The sequence below is a fragment of the Canis aureus genome, chromosome X (assembly GCF_053574225.1).
Source record: "Canis aureus isolate CA01 chromosome X, VMU_Caureus_v.1.0, whole genome shotgun sequence".
Classification (NCBI taxonomy): Eukaryota; Metazoa; Chordata; class Mammalia; order Carnivora; family Canidae; genus Canis; species Canis aureus.
The window spans coordinates 41,312,506-41,336,808 of record NC_135649.1 but is presented as its reverse complement, the minus strand read 5'-3'; the positions used below and the strand labels follow the sequence as shown (position 1 = coordinate 41,336,808).

At 38.8% G+C, this 24,303-nt stretch overlaps 1 protein-coding gene across 1 annotated transcript in view; it reads right to left on the bottom strand.

The window, feature by feature from the left end:
• GUCY2F (guanylate cyclase 2F, retinal) overlaps positions 1-24,303 on the bottom strand; it is a 99,202-nt gene that overhangs the window by 32,615 nt on the left and 42,284 nt on the right. The window contains exons 8-9 of the mRNA XM_077890404.1: positions 6,110-6,286; positions 3,723-3,879 (exon numbers count right to left, since the gene is read on the bottom strand). Coding sequence (XP_077746530.1) covers positions 3,723-3,879; positions 6,110-6,286 — 334 coding nt within the window. The remainder of the gene's footprint in view (positions 1-3,722; positions 3,880-6,109; positions 6,287-24,303) is intronic.

Genomic DNA, 24,303 nt, shown 5'->3' with positions numbered 1-24,303 from the left:
TGCTGCAGGTGGGGGTGTGTGTGAAAGTGCTGGCTAACTCTTCACCTTGTTAACTTTGGGGTATTAGGAAGGGAGCCCAGGGGACAAGCTCCTGCAAAGCAGGAAGGAGGATGGAGAGGTCAGTAATTATTTTGGTGTGTTAGTGAAACCCAGGAAAGAAATACTCACCCTGGAAATTCCTATTTTGAGCCAATTCTGATCAAAATAGTGGAATGGGGAACTCTAGCCTCACCTCCAATCATGTACTCATCTTCTCTCTTTGTCCTCCAGATGTCCCCAGCCTTTGTCATACCCACACACCCCCACTTTCCTGCCCCCATGAACGTCTCTGACATACTTACTATAGTGGTTTTTGCCTTTATGTCTTCTTGCCTAGGAGGACTTATATTTGCAAATAAGACCCAAAGAGATTGAATGTTACTTTGGTAAAAGGAATGCATTTCTGACTGTGGGATTTCAGGAATACATTTCTGATATAGTCTGGAAGGGAGGGCAGAGAGGTTATCTCAGAGCAAGAAAAATGCAGCTGTTTCTTCTGCTATCCTCTCTCCTACTCATTTAAAAGCAGAATAAGGGAAAAGAGGACAAAATTCTCCAGTAAAAAGCTAGATGATTAAATACAATCATTACCAAATAGTATTTTCAAAGAGCACTTACATGTATGTTGTTAATGGCTAAAATGAGGCTTTATCTGCACTATACTTATATAATTGAAAGTGGACAGTAATGAATACACTTACAACCCACCCCCATTTCCCCATCCCCACTCCAGAGCCAAGTAAGAGCCACTACCTACCATTAGACTTGAACTCTCAGGAAAACTAGAAAAATTATTTTGGCTTGTTTTGCATCTGCTGATGCCAGTACTAACTCTGAGCCTTGCTGTGGTGATAAAACTCAACCGTGGAGAGCCAGTATGGTGAAGTGCAAAAGAACAAAGAGCTGAAAGTCAGGAGACAGAAGTTGAGCCCACAGATTTGCAAGAGGCTTCCAGTTATAAGATTCTATTAGCCCTGTCATCTAAGGAGGAAGCAGCAAGTATCTTTATTTAATTTTTTTTAATTTTTATTTATTTATGATAGTCACCAAGAGAGAGGGAGAGAGGCAGAGACACAGGCAGAGGGAGAAGCAGGCTCCATGCACCGGGAGCCCAACGCGGGATTCGATCCCGGGTCTCCAGGATCGCGCCCTGGGCCAAAGGCAGGCGCCAAACCGCTGCGCCACCCAGGGATCCCTCTTTATTTAATTTTATTTCATCCGTTCACCAATTCAACAAACATTTATTCTGCCAGGTATAGAGTGAAAGGGAAGCAAACCTGTTTCTTGCCTTCACAGAGCTCATAGGTTAAGTTGGGAGAGAAGACGGCTAATTAAATATGTAATACCAGGGGCGCCTGGGTGGCTCAGTCAGTTAAGTGTCTGCTTTGGTTCAGGTCATGATCCAGGGTCCTGCGATGGAGCCCTGCATCTGGATCTCTGCTTAGCCTGCTTCTCCCTCTGCCTCTGCCTACTATGTTCTCTCTCTCTCTCTCTCTCTCTCTCTCTCTCTCTAAGAAACGAAATATTAAAAAAAAAACAGGTAATACAGCAAAATATGGTATTACAACAAAGTTCAAAGCCCTAAGAATCATAAAGAGAGAAACTTAGCTGAGCATGGGGGGCCATGACAAGTCTCTTGAATCAGTGGTATTTAAGGTGAGTCCCAAAGACAGAGTAGAATCTAGCCAGACTCAAAGGAGTGTATAACAGAGGGGGAAGAGAAGAGTATCCCAAGGAATGGGCAAAGCATGTGTGAAGGTCCAGGAGTAAGAGAGAGCCTGGGGTAGATAAACAACTGGAAGGAGTTCAGCCCTGCTAGAGCCCAGAGATAGAGGGGGAGTGATTAAGTACAAGAGGTCCACCAGACCTAACCCACACAGGGCTCATAAGCCATGTAAAGGAATTTGAACTTTTTCCTAGGAGCAATGGGAAGCCATTCAGTGAATTTTGGCACAGCTCTAACATGATCAGATTTGCAGTTGAGAAAACTCCTTCTGGCTGCAGTGTGTGAAGAATGCATTGAGCATCCAGACTGCCATTGCAATTTGGAGAGTGAAATGAAACAATAAGAAGGAGAGACAGAGCAAAAGACAGATATGGTACACACACACACACACACACACACACACACACACACACACACACACCCTATCCTTTCCCCACTCCAAGACCAGAGTTTCTTAAGTTTGCAAGTTGCCAACCTGTGAATTAAATGGAACTCTGGGAAGCTGGGCATTGCGTTTATCTTTTATAGATGAGTCTTCTTGACAGGAAGCTAACTAAGTACTTGACGATCTGCATCTGCTGTCCCCAACATTCTAGCATTAATACCAGGCAACTACTCCAAGCTTTCAAACTGGAAGTAGCCACACAATAACCATAAGATTAAGTTGGCAACAAGAATAGGACCACAGAAAGAGAGAGAGGGAGAGGGAGAGAGAATATAGCACAGTTTTTATTGTGATTACCAGGAGCTTCAAGTCCTCCAAACCATGGATGGGCAGAAAAAGGAAATTGTTATTATAAATTGTAATTTAGCTGTGTGTAGGAGTCAATATTCAAAAGACCTGAAGTGAATTCCTGGAACTACTAAGTAGCTGTAGGACTTGGGCAAATCTTGAGCCTCACTTATCTCATCTGTAAAACAAGAGTTGGACTAGATGTCTTCCTAACATTCAATATTCTGCAAGTTTTGTAAAGCACAAAGATGCTGCCCCTAATGGCTGGGCTGTCTTGTCTGCATCTATGCATATTCTTTCTGTGTCTTTCGGTCTTTGTTTCCCTTACATAGTAAAGTCAGCAGTTTTAAAACTTACACTGCCAAAGATTCTTTCAAGAATATATGTTGTAATTTTGATCTGTCCCTCTGTCTTTCTTGGGCTATCTGTTTCTCTGTGTTTCTGTGTCACTCTCTCTTCCTCAGCCTTGCAATGCTGGCTAAAATTCTTAATGCCCAAATGTCCTCTATGTATTTAACTCCATTCTTTCTCTCCTTCTTAGTCTCTTTTCCTTCCTGTCTTCCATCAGCTCTTCCCTCACTCATCCACTCCCAATTCCCCATCTCAGATTTCTCCCATTTCTTTGATCTGTCATGACCCCTACAGGCATTGTTTGGTGCTGCTACCAGGGCACTAAATAGAAGACAAAAACACCAAATGCGCATTACAGGCATGCCTACTTATTTACTAGAAGACCATAGTTCTGTCTGAAGCCATCCCACGCAACCCACAGAGTATTTACTTGCAGGGAGCCCCCTCCTTGCTTCTTTCTCTCTGACAGAGACAGTGAGGGTAGGCTCTAGTGACATCCCATTCCAGAATGTGCTATGTGGGGGTCCAGCTGCCAAATTACCTTCCATTCAATCTGACAAGTATTTATTGAGCACCTACTGTGTGCCTATTGCTCAGCAAGTTCCTCCAGAGACTCCTGGGGTCTCCAAACAATACAGCCTAATCCTGCCACAGCAGGAACTCAACATTATTGCACTGGCTTTGTTCTGAAGGTTAGGCTGTGCTGAGATTACAGCCTGCAGACTTCATTCAACTCCTTTGGCTTGGAAATAAGGCTGAATTTTCAACAAAAGTGGATAGTTGAATCAGCCTGAGGCTTTAATTCAGTGCATATTCTCATTTGAATTTTGGAGTTACCTTGTGTGCATCAGAAGGGTACAATACCTTGCTTACCTTCCGCAGAAGGTTCCTCTTGGGAGAGTCTTAGCGTTTCCAAGATGTCATTAACACCGTAATCTGTCACTTTCAGTACAAAACGCCCATCTACCACACAGTTCCGAGATTTCAGCCTCCCATGAGCAAACTCTCTGTGGTGTAAGTACTTCATGCCCTGCAGAGGATTCAAACAGGATTTCCTTAGTAACTTATTTAACTATTTTGTGCTTTTAGAGCCAGTTTCTGAGCTTGTTAATGGCATGAGCTATTATGGTCCAGAATTCAGCCCTTTTTCCCTTATATGCAGGCAAAGCAAAACTTTGACAACAAGAATTATTTCCAGGTCCCTTCCAGCTCTAAAATTGTATGCTTTTGATGAAGAATCCTATCTTGTGTGTATAGAAAATTGTATGTTATTGGGAGATTTATTAACATTTCAAACTTAGGATGGATCCATACATATAAAATTTCTGAGAATTGGAAGATTCTGATTTTTCTCCCCCCAAAAAGTCTCGCCTGACTTTCATCCACTGTTGGCAGAATGGAAATTGGTATATACTTTCTTGTGGGCAGTTTGGCAATAGGTATCAAAATTGAAAGCATGCACCCTGTGACCTAGGGAGTTTGCTTCTTCTCTAAAGAGATGCTTGTATATCTGCACAAGGAGACATACACAAGAATACTTAAGGCAGCTCCACTTCATAATATTATATAATTAAAAATACAATGAGTACCTGTCAAGAAGGGACTGTCCAAATTGTGGTGCATCCAAACTACAGAATATTCTGCAATAATTAAAAATAATAAAATAAATATGTATGTACTGACAGGAAATCATTTCTAAGCCATAAAGTAAGTGAAAAATAGAAAGGGGCAAAACTATGTGACAGTGTGTATTTTTAAAAACAAATAAAATCTATAATGTATGTAAATATACATGAGATGAATTGTAAGGTTAATCACCAAACTGTCAGCAGTGGTTAGCTCTGGGCGAGGATATGAAGGAGGGTTGAGTAAATATTATTATTTTTCCCACATATATTTATATCACTTGATTTAATACATTATTTTTGTAATTAAAAGTAGACAATAAAAAAGAAGAAAGCTGAATACTGCTGATCTCTGCAGCTTGCCTGGCAATTCTATATGACATTCAAATGTGATCTAAGATGACTTTATCAGATGGGTTTACTCATTCACATATAAATACAATTCATGTTCTAGTGCAATCATCTCAGAACTGTTTATGTTGAGCCCTTTTAAGTATCTGGCACTGTTTTGTGGCTTGACACCCCTTTGTATCTGTATGCTTTACATCTTGTCCCTCAGAAAGTCTGCAGTCCCCAGTACTTCTGAGCTGAGTCTGCAGTGGGTGAAATTTCCTCTGGGAGTTATCTAATTCTTGGGTTTCATTCATCATGGGCCTGAGAGGACTATCATGTAGAAGTTTCTCCCTTAACTCATGGGACCTTGCTTATAGGATGAGTGGAAAGAGTACTAGAATTGAAATCAGGATGTTTGAATTCTATTGTCAGCTTTGCCACTTAATAGTTGGCTGATAAATATTTATTGAGCACTTCCTATGTATGGCAGATACTATATAACAGAGTGTACCTCGTTTAGCTTCTCTGAGCCTCTGTAAAAGGAGGATAATCATACTTATTTTATGGAGAATTGGAATGAGATAATGTCTATAAAGCTACCTTGAAAAGGGTTAGGCCACAGTATAAAGGTCAAGACTGGCCAATATGCAGGAGGCTCAACAAGTCATTGATTAACCAGTTCAGCCCCATAAAAATACACATAGACACAATTTGCATACTATTCCAAGGAGTTCATAGACTCCACTAAAGCCCATCCATAGACCCATTCATGAACCCCTTTAACTCTCATTAGTCCTTGCCTCAGAGAATGGAAGTGCTGCCTGACAGACCCTATGGTCTTTTGGCTTTCTGGTCATGCTGAGTTTCATATCTACACCTATGTTGTGCAAAGACCTATCCCCTAGTTCTAGACTGAACCATCTGTTAGAAGGTGAAAACCAGGAGATAAGGCTAAGCAGCACTAAAGGATCTGTGAATGAATACTTTTCCCCATCCAGAAAGTAGAGAAATGGGATGGAAGGAAGGGCTGCTTAAGGCAAAGAGTGCTCAGTGACAATAGGAAGTAAGGACAAATTTGGCCCTCAAAATGGGGGAGAGGGGTAGGACAAGTAAATCCCTTCTATATCAGTACCTTATAACAGATATGGACAAAGGGACCATGAGAAGGGATGGGGGCAGACCCTGGGAAGGAAGGTGGAAGAGTGACATCATCACAATGATCCAAGGAAAATAAAATATCCCAAAATGTTTAAATTCGAATCTATAGTGAAAATCCAAGATTTCCTCAGTCTTTCCATTAACCTTGATGAGATCCAGCAGGAGTGATGATTTAAACATCCAGTCAAGTTTCACATCCTGATTTGTCAATATGTCTTCTAAGCTCCTTCTGGAACAGAATTCTGTCACAATGGCAAACATCCCTGAATCATAGAAGAAGCCCAATAAAGGGTTAATATTCTCATGATGCAGGTCCTTGATCTGGAAACAGAGGGAGAGAGGAAAGTCACTGTCTTTTTACAATGGGGGACCAGAGTTTACGGCACATGCCTTCTCTTCAAACTTCCTATGACTGCTTGCTGTGAAAAGCTGAATGTTGGGCCCCATGATCTCCAACCCCTCATTATTCCTGTGATTGTTATGTTATATGGAAAAAGGGAGATTATTCAGGTAGGCCAAATCTGCTTGTATGAGCTCTTCAAATCAGAAGAGGAGGGAGAGAGGAAGTCAGAGATATTCAAAGTAGGAGGACTCAATTTTTGGCTTTGAAGATGAAGGAAGGAGGCTATAAGCCAGGGACTGTGGGCAGCCTCTAGAAGCTGAGAACAGTTCTCAGCTGACAGCCATCAAGGAAATGGGGACTTCAGTCCTACAACTGTACAGAACCAAATTCTGTACACAACCTAACTGAGCCTAGAAGTGATTTTCCTCCAGAGACTCCAAATTAAAGCTGAGAATGACTGACACCTTGACTTGATCCTCATGTGATACTAAGTGGAGTACCCAACTGATCCCACTTAGACTTCTGATCTACAGAATAGTGAGATGATAAATGGGTTCCATTATGTTTGTGCTATTTTGGTATGACGATAAAGGTTCTACTCACCAATTCCACTATGTGTGTTGGGGGAAGAGGGTTCCCACACAACCAACCAATTCTCCAACACCAGCCAGGTGTCCTACAATTCAGCTCAATTCTGACACTATCTACCTGGAGATAGCATCAGATCCCAAAGGTTAAGGGTTCAATCCTACAAGATTCCCCCCGCCCCATACACACTTCAGACACCAGTAACAAGTCCAGGTTACCTGGGCTTCTACAAATGAGCTATAGATTAGAGATTCTAACAACCCTCACCTTCAGTTCAATTAATTTGCTAGAGTGGCTCACAGAACCCATAGAAACATTTTACTTACTAGATTACTAGTTTATTATAAAAGGATATAACTTAGAAACAGCCAGATGGAAGAGATGCATAGGACAAGGTATAGCAGAAAGATGTGGAGCTTCCATGCCCTCTCTAAATGCATGCCACTCTCCCCAAATCTCCACATGTTCACCAACCCAGAACTCTCCAAACTCTGTCCTTTGAAGTTTTTATGAAGGCTTCATTACATAGACGTGATTGACTGTCCATCCATGATTGATTCAACCTTCAGCCCCTCTCCCCTCCCAGATAGTAGGGGGGAGGGGGTACTGAAAGCTCCAACCTTTTATTTTTTTTTTAATTTTTATTTATTTATGGTAGTCACACAGAGAGAGAGAGAGAGAGAGGCAGAGACACAGGCAGAGGGAGAAGCAGGCTCCATGCACCGGGAGCCTGATGTGGGATTCGATCCCGGGTCTCCAGGATCGCGCCCTGGGCCAAAGGCAGGCGCTAAACCGCTGCGCCACCCAGGGATCCCAGCTCCAACCTTTTAATCAACTGGTTGGTTCTCAGGCAACCAGCACCCATCCTTAGGTGTGGTCTGAAAGTCTCATTAACATAACAAAAGACACTTTACCATTCTTCTCACTTAGGAAATTCCAAGAGTTTTAGGAGCTCTGTGCTAGAAATATGAAGACCAAAGACATACTTTTTACTATAAATCACAATATCATAGGCACTGATAGAAAATCGATGCAGGGCAGCCCTGGTGGCTTAGCGGTTTAGCGCCGCCATCACCCTGGGGTGTGATCCTGGAGACCAGGGATCAAGTCCCACGTCCGGCTCCCTGCATGGAGCCTGCTTCTCCCTCTGCCTGTGTCTCTGCCTCTCTCTGTGTGTGTCTCTCATGAATAAATAAATAAAATCTTAAAAAAAAAAAAAAGAAAATTGATGCAATGGTCAAAGAGGGAGATTCTACTTTTTAAAAAAATTATTTATTTATTCATGAGAGACACAGAGAGGGAGAGAGGCAGCGACACAGGAAGAGGGAGAAGGAGGCTCCATGCAGGGTCTCCAGGATGAGGCCCTGGGCTGAAGGCGGCGCCAAACCACTGAGCCACGGGGGCTGCCCAAAGAGGGAGATTTTTTTTTTTTAATTTATTTATGATAGTCACAGAGAGAGAGAGAGAGAGGCAGAGACACAGGCAGAGGGAGAAGCAGGCTCCATGCACTGGGAGCCTGATGTGGGACTCGATCCTGGGTCTCCAGGATCGCGCCCTGGGCCAAAGGCAGGCGCCAAACCGCTGCGCCACCCAGGGATCCCAAAGAGGGAGATTTTAAAGAGAGATTTCTCCTGGCATATTGTAAGTGAATGCTAGGGCTGTGGCCTTCTTCCTGATTTTTTGGGGACTCTGGAATGGAGCTCAGTGAGCCAGGAGGACTAAAGAAGTTTAGTACAATGAAAAGTGGAATAGACTGTCTATTTGTTAATATTCAGGTAATAAAATAAATAGCCTACATAAACATCAGGCCAAACTCTACAAAATTTGTTTAGAAGAAACATCTAGAATTCTGACTATATTTTCCTTTTGCATCATTAATGTTTTCACTAATGCAAGAAGCATTTCATAGTGTGTGCCCAGAATGTCCAAGGCACTGGGCTTCATGCTAGAAATGCAGAATTAAGCAAAATGAAATAACTGTCCTGGAAGAGCTCACATTCAAAAGGGGGTGATAGACAAATAAGCTGACAGATGTATTTTACTGTAAAATGTATTCTTATGGAAGGGAGAATGGCATGCTGGGGGAGCTCAGTTATTTATAGCCTGAAGGATCAGAGAAGGCTTCCCGGAAAAGGTAATGTCTTGACTGTCATGAAGGACAAGTAAGAGTTGAGCAGGTCAAAGTGACAGGGTGGGAATGGCTGAAAGTAAGAGCATGTTATGTTGAGGAAATTGTAACAGGTTTAGGGTGGCCAGAACAGAGTGCAAGGGAAAGGAGATAAGACACAAGATAGACAGGAACCACATCCCATGGGTCTTTGAAAACCTTGCTATGGTATTTGAAATTTATATCATGGGCACTCAATAATTGCTATCTATTACTCTTACTATTTAATAGGGGATGAGAGGGAAAAAGTTTTCATAATCACTTCCAGATTTCTACCTGGATTCCTGGGTAGATAGCAGTGCCACACATCAATATAGGGAATTCAGGGATGGTTTAGTAATGGATATGTAGGTGTCCCACTCATATCACCTTTACTATGCATTCCCCAGACACTGTGAATGTTGGCTAAGAACTCACAGCTATTCCATTCTCAGGAAAATTGTCCTAGAGCCCAAACCAAATGGAAGCCAACTTACCTTAAAGGTTAAGTCCCATCCACAGACCTTAGCCAATGACTGACTGCCTAGGGTTGGTACAAAAGTCCAACTCCCTAGCCTCAAGGTGGGACACATGGTATAACTTGCACTCCAGCATTTCTCCCATGAGATTATACTGAAGCTAGAAGCTAGTCTCCAGCAGAGATCACATACTTGCTGAGCTATCCTGCTTCTCTCACTCCCTTTCTCTTGGAGCATTCTCCCAATGAGTAATTTGAACAAGAAACTCCATGTCAGGCTCAGCTTTTAGAGAATCTGACCTAAGGCAGATGGGAAAACAAAATTTTGGTGGTGGGGAAGTCTGATTAATTCAGTTTGGGACATCTTAAAAATGAGGTGCCTGTGGGACATCAAGGAGGAAGTATTCCACAGTTGGATATTCAGGGTTTGGAGATCAGGAAAGAAGTCTGATCTGGATAAATAAACTTGGGAACTATAAGCATGCAAAGCATGGTACATGAAATTAATGGGAGTGGATAAGATAGCCCAAGGAAAACATACAGAATGAAAAGAGAAGAGAGAAATATCAAAATTTTTTAAATGGAAAAGGAAGAACATCCTGTATAGACTTAGAAATGAGGCCAGGGAAGTGGAGAAAAGACTATTTAGAGCAATTTTATAAACACCATAGGAAGAGTTTCAGGAAATTGAGGTAAATGCCAGAAAGAATTTCAGGAAAATGTTATAAATGTCAGAGAAATCGGATGAAGATGAAGATGGAAAAGCATCTGATGAATTTGACCAGTAGTAAATCATTAATTATTCTGAAACATCATATAAATATGTTTACACAGATATGCATACACACACACACACACACACATAAAATATATAGAATAAAGTAGATATATACATTTAAGCTGAGAGTTACCAGCCAACATTCACAGCAGCTGGGGTGGATATATAATAGAATAATTTGTGATTTAATCCTTTCCCTTATTTCCCACATAAAATATGTGCACTTCATGTAGGAAATAAGAGAAAGGATTAAATCACAAATTATTCTATTTTGAGCATTGAGAGTATGGTGGGACATTTATTGAGATGGAGTATACCACTGGCTTGGTATATGAGCCTACTTCTCCAACAGGGTGATCCAAGCCAAAGTTAAATTATCCCTAAGGTGAATGGTAGCTATTGACCATTAAAGTTGCCTTTTAAGCATAAAAGCCTAGCACTCCTTACAAGTTACTTAGTCCAATGCAGCTTAAACCAGCTAAGGCAGACAAGGAAATTCAGCCCATACATAGCAAAGTGGGCACTCACTATTAAGGTTTTTTTTTTTTTTTCACTATTAAGGTTTTATTGTGCCATCGCTTATGGACCAAGGAGCCCAAACTATTGAGTTCTAAACCTCTTGGAAGACAGAATACAAAGTGGATGTATCTGCTAGCTATTCAACACAAACCTATTTCTTTTTCTTATTGGGAAAACAATTAGTCCATATTTTACAACCTCCCTTGGAGCTAAATGTAGCCATATGACTGAATTTTAAACAGTGAAATATAAGAGGAAGTAATATGTGCCAATTCTAGGTTAAGGATTTTAAGAAGTAACTATATGCCTTTCATGTTATTTTTCACTTGTATAGATGAATGCAGATGATGACAGGGTCCTAGGAGATGGCATAGCCATAAAATGGTTATATCCTGGGTCCCTGAATCCCTGTATTGGAAGGAAGTCACCAGCCAACAAAGAACACCTACCTTGCACTGTTATTTGGATGAGAATTAAACTTCTGCTGTGTTTGAGACATTAAATATTTGGGGGTCTATTTGCTATAGCATCTAGCTTTACACTAGTAGCCCCAGAATGGAAAAAGTTCAGGCCTAGGTTTTCCCTGGATCTTTACAGTCATATGTCCTCAGCTACAACCAATAGAGAAGAGCACATATAGGAACCAGGTAGGTACCTACATGCAGTCATGTCTTGCTGACATTTTGGACAACCCCAGGAAGCAGAGAATGTTTGGAACACCTTTTGTAGCAAGATGGTCATCTGAACATTTCCTGGGTAGGCATGTACTTTGCCCCTTCAATAATATACCCTGAAGTGGTTATCATCAAATGTTCAAGAGTTAAATTGTCCTATCTCCCAAGATGTTTGTTAGTACTGCATCTGATGTGAAACCTTTTAGCATACAGTCACCAGAGAAACCTGCTCCTAAGTCAAGCATTAGCTTAAATGATCTTAAAGATGTCTTTAACTGTTTGACAATGTTTCTGGGACATTGTAACATCAGAAAAATGCCTACTTGCACCACAGCTGCGATACCATCCTACTGGTGGGTATGGACCCTTATGAAAATTTAATTCTCTACATCAGTGCCTGCCATTACCATGTCAACCATTGCTACCTATTTTGGCAATAAGATTTTCTATCTCCATGGACTAAATGGCTGCTATGTCTTCTTCCTCTGTTTCATTTTATTTTGTTTTGTTGTAGAGAGCTATTGTTCAAGACCTCCTTGTATCAATCTATTCACTCTTTACCACCCAGAGGTCAATGGTCATATAGAACATATTAACTAGGTACTAGCAGATTTCTGATGGTATGTTTCTGTAAGTAACACTTCATTAATTTAATAAATGTGTATTGAGCACCTTACTCTATGTTAGACACTGAGGTGAGGGCTGGAAACAAATGGTGAACAAAATATTACATGGTCCCTGACTTCTTAATTGAATAATTACATGAAGAAATGTAAATTTGCAACTCTGACAAGTCCTCTAAAGGAGAGATACACAATGTAAGTATGTATAATTGGGGCTGTGACCAATCAGGGAGGTTGAGGGAGAGTTCCTGGGAAGTGACAGTTGAGCTGGGAGCTAAAAGATATGTGGAGTTAACCAGGCAAAGAAGGGAGAGAAAAGTATTCCAGAGATTGAAATAGCATGTGAAAAGGTTCTGTGCTAGGAGCATATCACAATCCAAGGACTAAAAAAGAGCCAGTGTGGCTGATGGAGAGAGGGTAAGAGAAATACTGTAGTATGAGATAGGGCTGAAGAGGCAGAGCAGAGCCAGACCATGGAGGATCTAATGGACTATTTTAGGTAGGTTTTTCTTGATATTAACGGCAATTAGAGGTACTTCTATACCACGTAAGATACAATAAGTCATGGCAGACTACCATTCCTGATACCACAACATTAAAAAGCCAAACTGCAAAAATATAATATTTTAAAAGACAACAAGGATATGCATACACAAAATAAAGGAACTAAAACTAAGAAGGGCAGGAACCCTTCTGAGATAAGCAGATTTTTGCCAGCCATTTTCTTCCCCGGGGACATTTGCTAATCCTTGTCACAAGCTGAAGATCAGGTTTAGTCTAGGAAAAGGGCTTTGCTGGGAAAAAGAGAAAATTAGCAAAGTTCCAGCAATTGTGAAGTACTGGTATAACAATTAATAAACTTTAGGAGACCTAAATGTGAGATGGTTCTCCCCTACCCCAGTATATATTCTGAGTTTGGACGCTACAGGGAAGACTAGGAAGCTTCCGTAAGGTGAGATGACATCTCCTTTAGTATCCCAATACTTAGGACACAAAGTCTCACTGTAAGAGTAAGGCCTGCCACAAATAGATGGCTGAACTTATCCTCAAAATATTTGCCTAATTTGGAAGCATCATAGGGTAAGGGTAGAGGCCAAAGAGTAAAGCTCAAAGGCTCTGAAGCATCATCTGGACATAGCCAATCTTTCAAAGTGGAGAACTCCGCAGGCTTTTAGAGGGATATGCTCGGGAAACATAACAGAATTAAAGATGCACTAAGTCTAATTAAAACTACAACATAGCTTCCATTCAGCTCAGTCTCTGATTAGATTAATGTGTTTACTCTTTCACTCTACCCACCTGACTGATGAAAAGAGAAAACTCTCAATGGTAGAACATATTATCTGGAGCCTCTACAATGTCTTTATATAAAATGTCTACTACATAATAAAAAAATCACTAAATAGTTGAAGAGGCAAAAACAAAGGAGACAGAGGACAAAGGAACATGTCTTTAAATAATGCATAGACCAAAACCCCCATAAAATATGGATCAATATTTTTTAAACCATGAAAACATGAAGGCAGTGGAGAGTGACCAAATGCACAAATGCAGGTGAAGGTAAACCTGAAAAAACACAGTACAATAGGTAAAATTCATATTTGTTTTTTTTTGTTTTGTTTTGTGAGAGTGTATTCTCCAAACTGCATATGACTTGAAGGCAGAAACTGCATCCTGGCAGGTTCGAGGCATCAGAAGGCAAAGTCTGGAGCCAACAGAATAGTTAGAAAGTTAGGGAAGAATTCCTGGAAGGTAATGTGCTATAGGGCAAGTTCAATCACCAAATATACATATAAAATTTGCTCAAAACTATATTTATCATGGTGAGCATCTCATAAAATATATAATTATGAATTACTGTGTTGTATACCTGAAATTAATATAACATTGTATGTCAATTATACTTCAATTAATTTTTTTTCAATCTGCCCAAATCCTTGGCTGAATGTTGATCTTTGCATGCATGAGAAAGATCCCAGGTACCTCATAAAAAGGCAACAAGTAAACCTGTAATTTCAGACCAGAGATTTTAGTTACTACATACCACATGGGAGAAGAAGTTGAAAATTGAGTCTAGCCAAGATAACTGTCAGCAAAAACAAAATATCATTCTTCAGAGCAATCTAACGGAATCCAGAATTTCTAAAATGTACCATTCATAATGTTAGCAATCAACAAAAAGCCTTAGATATGCAAAGAATCAGGAAAATGTGACCTATACACAAAAAATAAAGGCAGTCAGTAGAAATCAACCCTGAGATGATACAGATGTTGCAACCAACAGAAAAGAACTTTATTTTATTTTTAAAAAATATTTTTTTATTTACTCATGAGAGATACAGAGAGAAAGGCAGAGACATAGGCAGAGGGAGAAGCAGGCTCCCCACGGGAAGCCTGATACAGGACTCACTCCCAGGACCCTGGGATCATGACCTGAGTCAAAGGCAGATGCTCAACCACTGAGCCACCCAGGTGCCCCCAGAAAAGAAGCAGATATCCCAAATATATTTGAGGACTTAAAAGACAATATATGCAAAATGAATATACAGATAGGGAACATCAGCAGAGACATAAATTCTATAGCTAGAAAATATAAAATTCACTAGATTGGCTTAGGAGATGACAGAAAAGTCAATGAACTTGAGGAGAGATCAATAAAAAATACATTAATCTGAACAACAGAGAGAAAAAAAATTGGGGATAAAAAATAAGTAAAGTCTCCAGGATCTGTAGGACAATATCAAGTGTAGCACATACATAACTTCAGTTACAAAAGGATACAAGAGAGAATGGAAAATAAAAAATTAATAAATGGTGGCCCCAAACTTCTTGAATTTGTTGAAAGATGTCAATTTAAATATTGAAGAAACACAAGCAACGTAGTAACATTACACTCAAACTCCTGCCATTTGAAAATCAACTTAGGGCAGCCCCGGTGGCTCAGCGGTTTAGCGCCACCTTTGGCCGGGGGCATGATCCTAGAGACCTGGGATGGAGTCCCATGTCAGGCTCCCTGCGTGGAGCCTGCTTCTCCCTCTGCCTGTGTGTGTGTGTGTGTGTGTGTGTGTGTGTGTGTGTGTGTGTCTCATGAATAAACAAACAAAATCTTTAAAAAAATAAACTTAAAGATCCAAGAGTCTTAGTGACCTTCAGATTAAATACAAAGAAACCTATACCTAGACACATTACAGTCAAACTCCTGAAATCTAAATATAAACTTTTGAAGGCAGTCAAAGAATATATTTTTTAAAAACTCATTATTTAAAAAAAATCACAGAAAATCAGAAATAGGGACATGTGTGAAAAAACCTTCAGATAACATCAAACCCAATAGTAAAGCATTAAATTGTTTTCCTCTCCAGCCGAGAGAAAGGCAAGGACGTCTTTCTTCACCAGTTCTACTCAAAAAAATTGTGAAAGCATCAAAATACTGATGGGAAAAATTAAAGAAAACTTAAGTGAAGATCTATACCATATTAATGGACTGGAAGACTTATTATTAAGATGTCCGTTGTCACTAGTTGGTTTATAAATTCATACAATTTCTATCAAAAGTTGTCAAAGCCATTGCTTAAGTAAAAGAAGCTGATTCTAGAATTTACTGAAAATTAAAATGAATGATGCTACCCAAAATGATGTTGAAAAAGAACAAGTTGGAGGAGTTTACACCACTTGACTTTAGGACTTACTCTAGAGCTATGATAATTAAGCAGTGTGATGTTGGCAGTAGAGTACATTAGTGTGTTAGTTAAACAGAGTAGAGAGTCCAAAAAATTACCTACACACACACACACACATATATATATATAGTCAGTTAATTTTTACCAAATTGGAAAGTTAACTCGATGGAGAAAGGAAAGCTTTTTTAAGCAGTTGCTACAGGAACAAAAGGAAAGCTTTTTTTAACCAATTGCTACAGGACTGGCTATCTCTATGGAAAAACAATGAACCTTGATCACTATCTCGGTCCATACACAAAAACTAATTCAAAATGGGTCATAGTCCTAAATCTAGAATCTTGGAATAGACAAGGATTTCTGGACCACAAAATAAAACAATAGATTGAACTTCCTCGAAATAAAAAATTTTGCTCATCGAGAGACACCACTAAGAAAACAAATAAGACACAGACTGAGGAAAAATATTACAAAACACATATCTGACCAAAGGTTTATATCCAGGATACATGAAGAATGTCTACAATTCAAAAATTAAAAGACAAAAAAAATTTTTTTCTTACGTGGCAAAAATTTGAATGGGCAATTCACAACAGAAGATACACAGAAAAATTATAAACGTATGAAAAAGTACCCAACAACTTTAGCCATCAAGAAAATGCAAATTAAATCCACAATAAGATACCACTTCACAGATACCAGAAAAGCAAATATCAAAAAGACAGATGCTGCTTAGAATTTAGAATAAATGGAACATCCATACATTTCTGTTAGTATAAAATGTTGTAACCAATTAGAAGGAAGAACTGTTTGGATGTTTCATATAAAGTCACCTGTATCTGCTCTTTGACTCATTTAATCTATCTTTTTTTTTTTTACAGATTTTATTTTCTTAACTGATCCCTACACCTATTATGGAGCTTGAGCTCATAAACCACAGATCGAGTTGTATGTTCTACCAACTGATCCAGCCAGGCACCTTTCAGTTAGTCCATTCTTATGTATTTACCAGAGAAAATGAAAATATATGTTCACAAAACCATATCATGTCAAACCCATTAGAGTGGCTACTATAAAATTTTTTTTAAAAAAACAAACCCAGGGATCCCTGGGTGGCGCAGTGGTTTGGCGCCTGCCTTTGGCCCAGGGCGTGATCCTGGAGACCCGGGATCGAATCCCACGTCGGGCTCCCGGTGCATGGAGCCTGCTTCTCCCTCTGCCTGTGTCTCAGCCTCTCTCTCTCTCTCTGTGTGTGACTATCATAAATAAATAAAAAAAAAAATTTAAAAAAAAAATAAAAAAAATAAAAAAATAAAAAAATAAAAAAAATAAAAAAACAAACCCAGGCAGCCCGGGTGGCTCAGCGGTTTAGTGCCGCCCAGGGCGTGATCCTGGAGACCCAGGATTGAGTCCCACGTCGGCCTCCCTGCATGGAGCCTGCTTCTCCCTCTGCCTGTGTTTCTGCCTCTCTCTGTGTGTCTCTCATGAATAAATAAATAAAATCGTTAAAAAAAAACCCAAACCCTAAAATAATAAGCGCTAGCAAAAATATGGAGAAATTAGAAGCCTTGTGTACTGTTGATAGGATTGTGATGAAATGGGACGACCACTATGGAAAATTTTATGAGATTCCTCAAAAAATAAAAAATAGAGCTACCATATGATTCACTAATCCCACTTCAAGGTATAAACCCAAAGAATTGAAAACAGTCTCAGGTATTTGCACACCCATATTCATAGCAGCACTATTCACAATGGCCAAGAAGGTGAAGCAACCAAAATCTCCATCAGGAAATGAGCAAGGGGCACCTGGGTGGCTCAGTGGTTGAGCGTCTGCCTTTGTCTCAGGTTGTGATCCCAGGGTCCAGGGATCAAGTCCTACATCCAGCTCCCTGCGGGGAGGCTGTTTCTCCCTCTGCCTACATCTGTCTCTAGAAAGTAGAATGGTGTTAGCAGGAATTGGGGGTAGGTGGAAAAGAGAGTTGTAGCTTAATGGGTAGAGTTTCAGATTTGCAAGATAAAAAATGTCTGGAGATCTGTTTACAACAATGTGAATATACTTCACATAACTGAACTGTGTATTTAAAAATAGGTAAGGAGTGCACTTGTGATGAGCACTGAGTATTATATGTAACTGATGAATCACTAAATTCTACACCTAAAATTAAAGTTGATTTTTTGTAAAAAACAAAAAAGTTGATTTTTTGTAAAAAAAAAAGAGGTAACATGCTAATTTTGTGTTTTTTCACCATTAAAAAAGATTATACTTTCCTTATTCATTACACCAAAAACCTAGAGACTAGCCAAATGTTCAGCACCAGGAGAAAATAATTGTGATATATTTATAAAATGAAATACTACTTAGCAATTAAAAAATGAAATATTATTATATTCAAAAACATGAATTAATCTTAAAAAGTATGATGTTGAGAAAGAAAAGCCAGGCACATAAGAATACATATTGTAATATTCTATTTATATGAAATCTAAGAACAAAAAAAAATACCATTTTATGATGATAGAAATCAGAACAGTGGTTTCCTCTGGGCTAGGGACAATGACAGAGAAGGGAAACAGGGAGCTTTCTAGGATGATGAACATATTCTATATTTTGTTTTGGGGAGTGGTTACACAGATGTATACAATTGTCAAAATTCACTGACTAGAACATCTAATTAAATCTGAATTTAAAAAATTTATTTTAAAAACACAATGATACTACATGAAATAAACCAGTCACAGAAAGACAAAGGCTGTGTGATTCCACTCTCATATGCAATAGCTAAAGTAGTCAAATTCACAGAAACAAAACAGAATGGTGGTCACAAGGAGCTGGAAGGGGCTGGGTAGGGTAGTTGTTTAATGATATAGAATTTAAGTTTTGCAATCTGAAAGAGTTGTGACAATCTTTTGCAGAATAATGTAAATATTCTTGACACCACTGAATTATATACTCAGGAACGCTAAATTTTGTTATGTCTTTATCATCATTAAAAATAAAAATTTAAGGGACGCCTGGGTGGTTCACTTGGTGAAGTGTCTGACTTTTGATTTCAGTTCAGGTCATGATCTCAGGGTCAGGAGATCCAGTCCTGCATTGGCCTTCTGCACTGGATGTGGAGCCTGCTTGGGATTCTCTCTCTCCCTCTGCCTCTCAACTCCCACCCCCCCTGGTGCACTCTGCTCTCTCTCATTCTCTCTCAAAAAAATTTAAACAAAAAATGAAAAATTAAAAAAAAACAATGAGGGGGTGCCTGGCTGGTTCCATTGGTAGAGCATGCAACTCTTGATCTCAGGGTCATGAGTTCAAGCCCCACCTTAAGGATAGAGTTTACTTATTTTACTTAATTAAAAAAAATTTTAAACCAATGAGATACCCCTGTAAACTCATTAGAATGGCTAAAACTATAAAGACAATCAAATATTGTTGATGATGTAAAGCAAAGGCAGCTCTCATAACTTGCATGTAGGAAATTAAAATGGGAAAAGATTTGATAGTGTCTTGTAAACTTAAATGTACACTATACATCAACATAGAAATTCAACTCCTAGGTGTTTAACCAAGAGAAATTAAAATATGTATCAGTAAAAAAGACTTGTAAAAAAAAGAGAGAGAGAGACTTGTAAAAAGCATATTCCTAGCAGCTTTATTCACAATAGACAAAACTGGAATCAGTTCAAATGCCCATCAACAGGAAAAGACATAATTAAATTGTGCTATATTCATATGATTGAATAATACTCGTCAATGAAAAGAACAAGCCATAGAAGTGATACCACTTCTATGAGGTTATAGAAGAAGCAAAATTAATGTAAGGCAAGAAAAACCCTGGAATAGTGGTTCCCTCTTTTGGGGAGTGGGCACAAATTTACTGAAGAACACAAAGGACCTTTTCCTGCTGATGAACATTTGACTAGTCTCTAGGTTTTTCTGGAGAGAAAGAAATGTTTCTTATCCAGGATCAGCAATCTTCTGTAAAGGTACATATAATAAATATTTTATTCTTTGCAGATCATATATTGTTTCTATTGCATAATCTTTATTTTCCTTTTTTTGTTGTTTTTTACAACAACTTAAAAATGCAAAAAAACATTTTTAGCTCCCAGACTATGAAAAACAGACCATGGCCAGATTTGGTCCAGGGGCCATGGATTGCTGATCCCTATTTCATATCATGATAATGGTCTAGACTATCTGGGTGTATCCCTTTATCAAAATTACATATCTATAATATGGGCATTTCAGTGTATATAATTGTACATCAAAAATAGAGAACTGCAAAACAATAACAACAGCAATAATAACCAAGTTAGAGATGAAATAATAATGGTAGAATGTTGATAACTTTTTTGAAGCTGGGTGATGGGCAAATGGAGTTTGGTTATATTATTCTGTTTCTTTTCTATGTGTTTGCTACTTTCCATAATAAAAAGTTTTTGAAAAGGAAAGAAAGACTTCCAGGATGTAGCTAAAGCAGTACTTAAGGGAATTTTTTAGCTTTAAGTGACTATAAAAGAAAATAAAGGGTAGCCCGGGTGGCTCAGCAGTTTAGCGCCGCCTTCAGCCCAGGGTGTGGTCCTGGAGACCCGAGATCGAGTCCCGCGTCAGGCTCCCTGCATGGAATGGAGCCTGCGTCTCCCTCTGCCTGTGTCTGTGCCTCTCTCTCTCTCTCTGTGTCTCTCATGAATAAATAAACAAAATCTAAAAAAAGAAGGAAAAAGAAAATAAGGAAGGCTTCCAGTTCAAAAAATTAGAAAAAGAACAATGAATTAAAAACACAGAAAGTAGGGTGCCTGCGTGGCTCAATCAGTTAAGCATCTGCCTTCAGCTCAGGTCAAGATCCCAGGGTCCTGGGATTGAGCCCCTTTTCTGGCACCCAGCTTATCAGAGCATCTGCATGTTCCTCTCCCTCTGAGCTGGTGCTCTCACTCACTCTCTCTGTCTCTCTCAAATGAATAAAAAAATCTTTAAAAGAAAACACAGAAAGGAGAATGAAGGAAATAATAAGAATATAAATCAATGAAATAGAAAGCAGACGTACACTTGAGGAAAATCAACAAAGCCAGAAGTTGATCTTTGGAAAAGATTTTAAAAATCGGTAGTCCTCTAGCAAAATTGATCAAGAAAGAGAAAACACAAATTATCAATATCAAGAATGCAAAGGGGGCATCACTATAAATCCTAAAGCTACTTAGAATATTGCATGAGCATATTAGATACTTCTTTGTGCCAGTAACTTTCACAGAATATATGAAATGGCCAATTTTCTTTTAAGCTATAACTTACCAAAAGTGGTACAAAAGGAAATAGAATGTTTGAATAGTCTACTATCTATTCCAGAAATTGAACCTGTAATTTAAAATCTCCACACAAAGAAAAGAGCAATATGAATCTCTTTAAAGAGAGTTAAGTAGAAAACTGACAAGATCAGGATTCTATTTTGAAAAGACCACTTTGCAAAGTGGAGAAGAGATGTGAGAATGATAAAAGTATATGTGGATAGAGTAGTTAAAAGATAATTACCAGTGGTTGCCAGGGATTAGGGAGAGGGAGGTATGAATAAGCGGAGCAGGGGATTTTTAGGGCATTGAAACTATTCTGCATGTTGCTATTATGGCAGATACATGTCATTATACATTTGTCAAAACCCATAGAACAGACAACACCAATGGTGAGCCCTAATGTAAACTGTGAACTTTGGGTGATAATGATATATCAATGTATGTCCAGCAGTTATGACAAATGTACCACTCTGGTTTGGGGTGGTGATAGTGGGGGAGTCCATGCATGTAGCTTGGGCAGTAGGCATATGGGAACTCTGTACCTCCAGTTCAATTTTGTTGTGAACCTAAAATAGTTTTTTAAAAATTACTTCTCTTGAAAAAAAAAAGACAATTGCAATAGCTCTGGTGGAAGTTGATAGTGGCTTGGAGAAGGATGGTAATAGTCAAAATAGAAGAAAAGAAGAACATTGGAGGTTGAAGGAGAAGGGAGAATCTTTGAAGTATGAGTTGAAGAGAGTAAACTAACCAATAAAGTATAATGGACTTAATGAACAGTGATAAGGGACATTTTAAGATGAGAAACATGAATTTATAGTGAAAACAATATACCTTGTTGCATGACTTTCTGCTACAATACTTGGCTATTTGAGAGCAGGCACAAAGTGAAGAGTTAGAATCATCCAGAATTTGGATTTTGTAGATATGTTTGACCATAAAGGCAGAAATGAGAATGTGTTCAAACGATAGATTATGGAATCTAAGATGGGCACAAGAGAAGACAAAAGAAGGATTTATGGTTTGGAAGAAAGTAGAGGTCAGTAGACAGGAAGACCTGATGTAAAGTACACACAAGGTAAAAGAAAAGGAGGATACACTTCAAAGACTATGATGCCTGAATCTATGATTTTGGAGGTAAAGCATTTTCAGTAGCAATTATAGATGATGACAAAACCCAAGGTACAATGATAGCAGTGGATGGCCAAGTGGAATGGAAGAAGAAATGATTAGAGATCATATGGCAAGGAACTAAACAGCTAAGGTATTAGATGGCACTGGGAATATGCCAATTGGTTACAGATGGTAGGGAAGAACATGACCTTGGAGATACAGCCTGATTTTCCTACACACACTTTTGCAGAAATTAAGGCCCTAAAAGGATGTTGAAAGTCATCAGTCCTTTGGCCTTCTAACTCCAGCCATTTGCCTTTCAAGAATATCCATCTCACTGTGCAGGGCTCTTTTCTACAGGTGGCTTACCAAGATCTGCTTTCCATTCTGGCTCCTGGTATCCAGTCTCAACATATTAAGATCATGAAGGCATGTAAGTGGTCAAGGCAGTGTTAGAGGCACAGTGATGGCATAGTCAGTTCCACCTCCTGCTTCATAAAAGTACTAGAAATGAATTTGGGCCTTTTGCGTGGTAAATGCTGGAAAACTCTGGCCTTCCTCCTAGAGTTGAGTTGCTATCTGCACCTGACATGGCCATATGAGTCAGTAAAGGGACACATAAAAAGATGTCATGAGAATAATGGGAGCCAGTTTTCTCACTATTAAAGAACAGAGTTACAATACGGAAAGGAGAAAGGACAAAATGAACTCTGTGGCATTCAATTATAGTTGGAAGTATTAATATGAATTCATGCTTTTAGATAGATGACATATAGATAAATGATAGATTTGAATAAAATAAAAGTCCATACATGCACACAGGTATAAATATATAAACAAATAAATAAATGGTGGAGAAGGTAAGGCTCTTTCTTACAACACAATACCAATCAATTAACATAGAACACTGGAGTTAGAAAATCAATGGATGCTAAAATTAATGAGCAAAAGTTTGATGAGAAACAATGTATTTACACAGACTTAAAGTATCTGTTTACAGATTATGTATTAATTACAGTGGGGGAAAATAAATTTATTATTAAAAAAATAAAAAAATAATAATTACAGTGGGGGAAAGACAGTAACTCAATACTGGAGAAATTTATTAGATTTTGAAACCATCTAAACTAAGCAATCAAAATTAACATCAGCAATAATGGGACAATTGATATTGTGTGCCTCCTGATAAAAAGCACTGAGAAGAACACCATATCACTTCTGTAGTATTCTAGCTAAAGATGCAAACCTTAAATCTAACCATGAGGAACATGGGATAAACCCAAATTGAGGGACCATCTACCAAGTAACTGACCTGAATTCTTAAAAAAAAATCCAGGTGAAGAAAAAACAAAGAAAGGCTAAGAAACTGTTCCAGATTAAAGGCAATAAGGAGCCATGACAACTAACCATAATGTGTGAGCCTAGATTGAAAACTGACCTGGGGAATATTAGCTATCATGTGTTTTGACCATTGATAAAATATGGACAATAGAGAGGTACCTGGGTGGCCCAGTTGGTTAGCATCTGCCTTTGGTTTGGGTCATGATCCCAGCATCCCAGGATTGAGCCCTATATTGAGCTCCTTGCTCAGCAGGGAGCCTGCTTCTCCCTCTTCCTTTGCCCCTCCCCGTGCTCATGCACACTCTCTCTGTCTCAAACAAATAATCTTTTTTAAAATATGGACAATAGTTATATTATTTATTAATGTTCAATTTTCTAATTTTGATCATTATACCATAATTATATAAAAGAATGCCTTTTTAAGGAAATACACACTGATGTATTTTAGAGGTAAAAGTAGAGGATGTCTACATCTTACTCTCAAATGGTTCAGAAAAAATAATATACATAAGCTTATAAATAGAGAATGAAAAGAAATTAAGCAAAATGTGAACAATTGCTTAATCTAGGTAGGGTATACAAGAATTCCTTGAATTTTTCTTGCAGCTTTTCTGTTAGTTTGAGATCACATCAAAATCAAAAATTCCCCCAAAATCACAAACACATTTTACCTTGGGTCAATACCTATCATCTTACTTCCATACTTGCAGTCAATCAGCTCTCCCAAGTTTGGCCCTGCTTGGCTCCAGACTTTGAAGTTAGCTTCTGTTTAGCATCC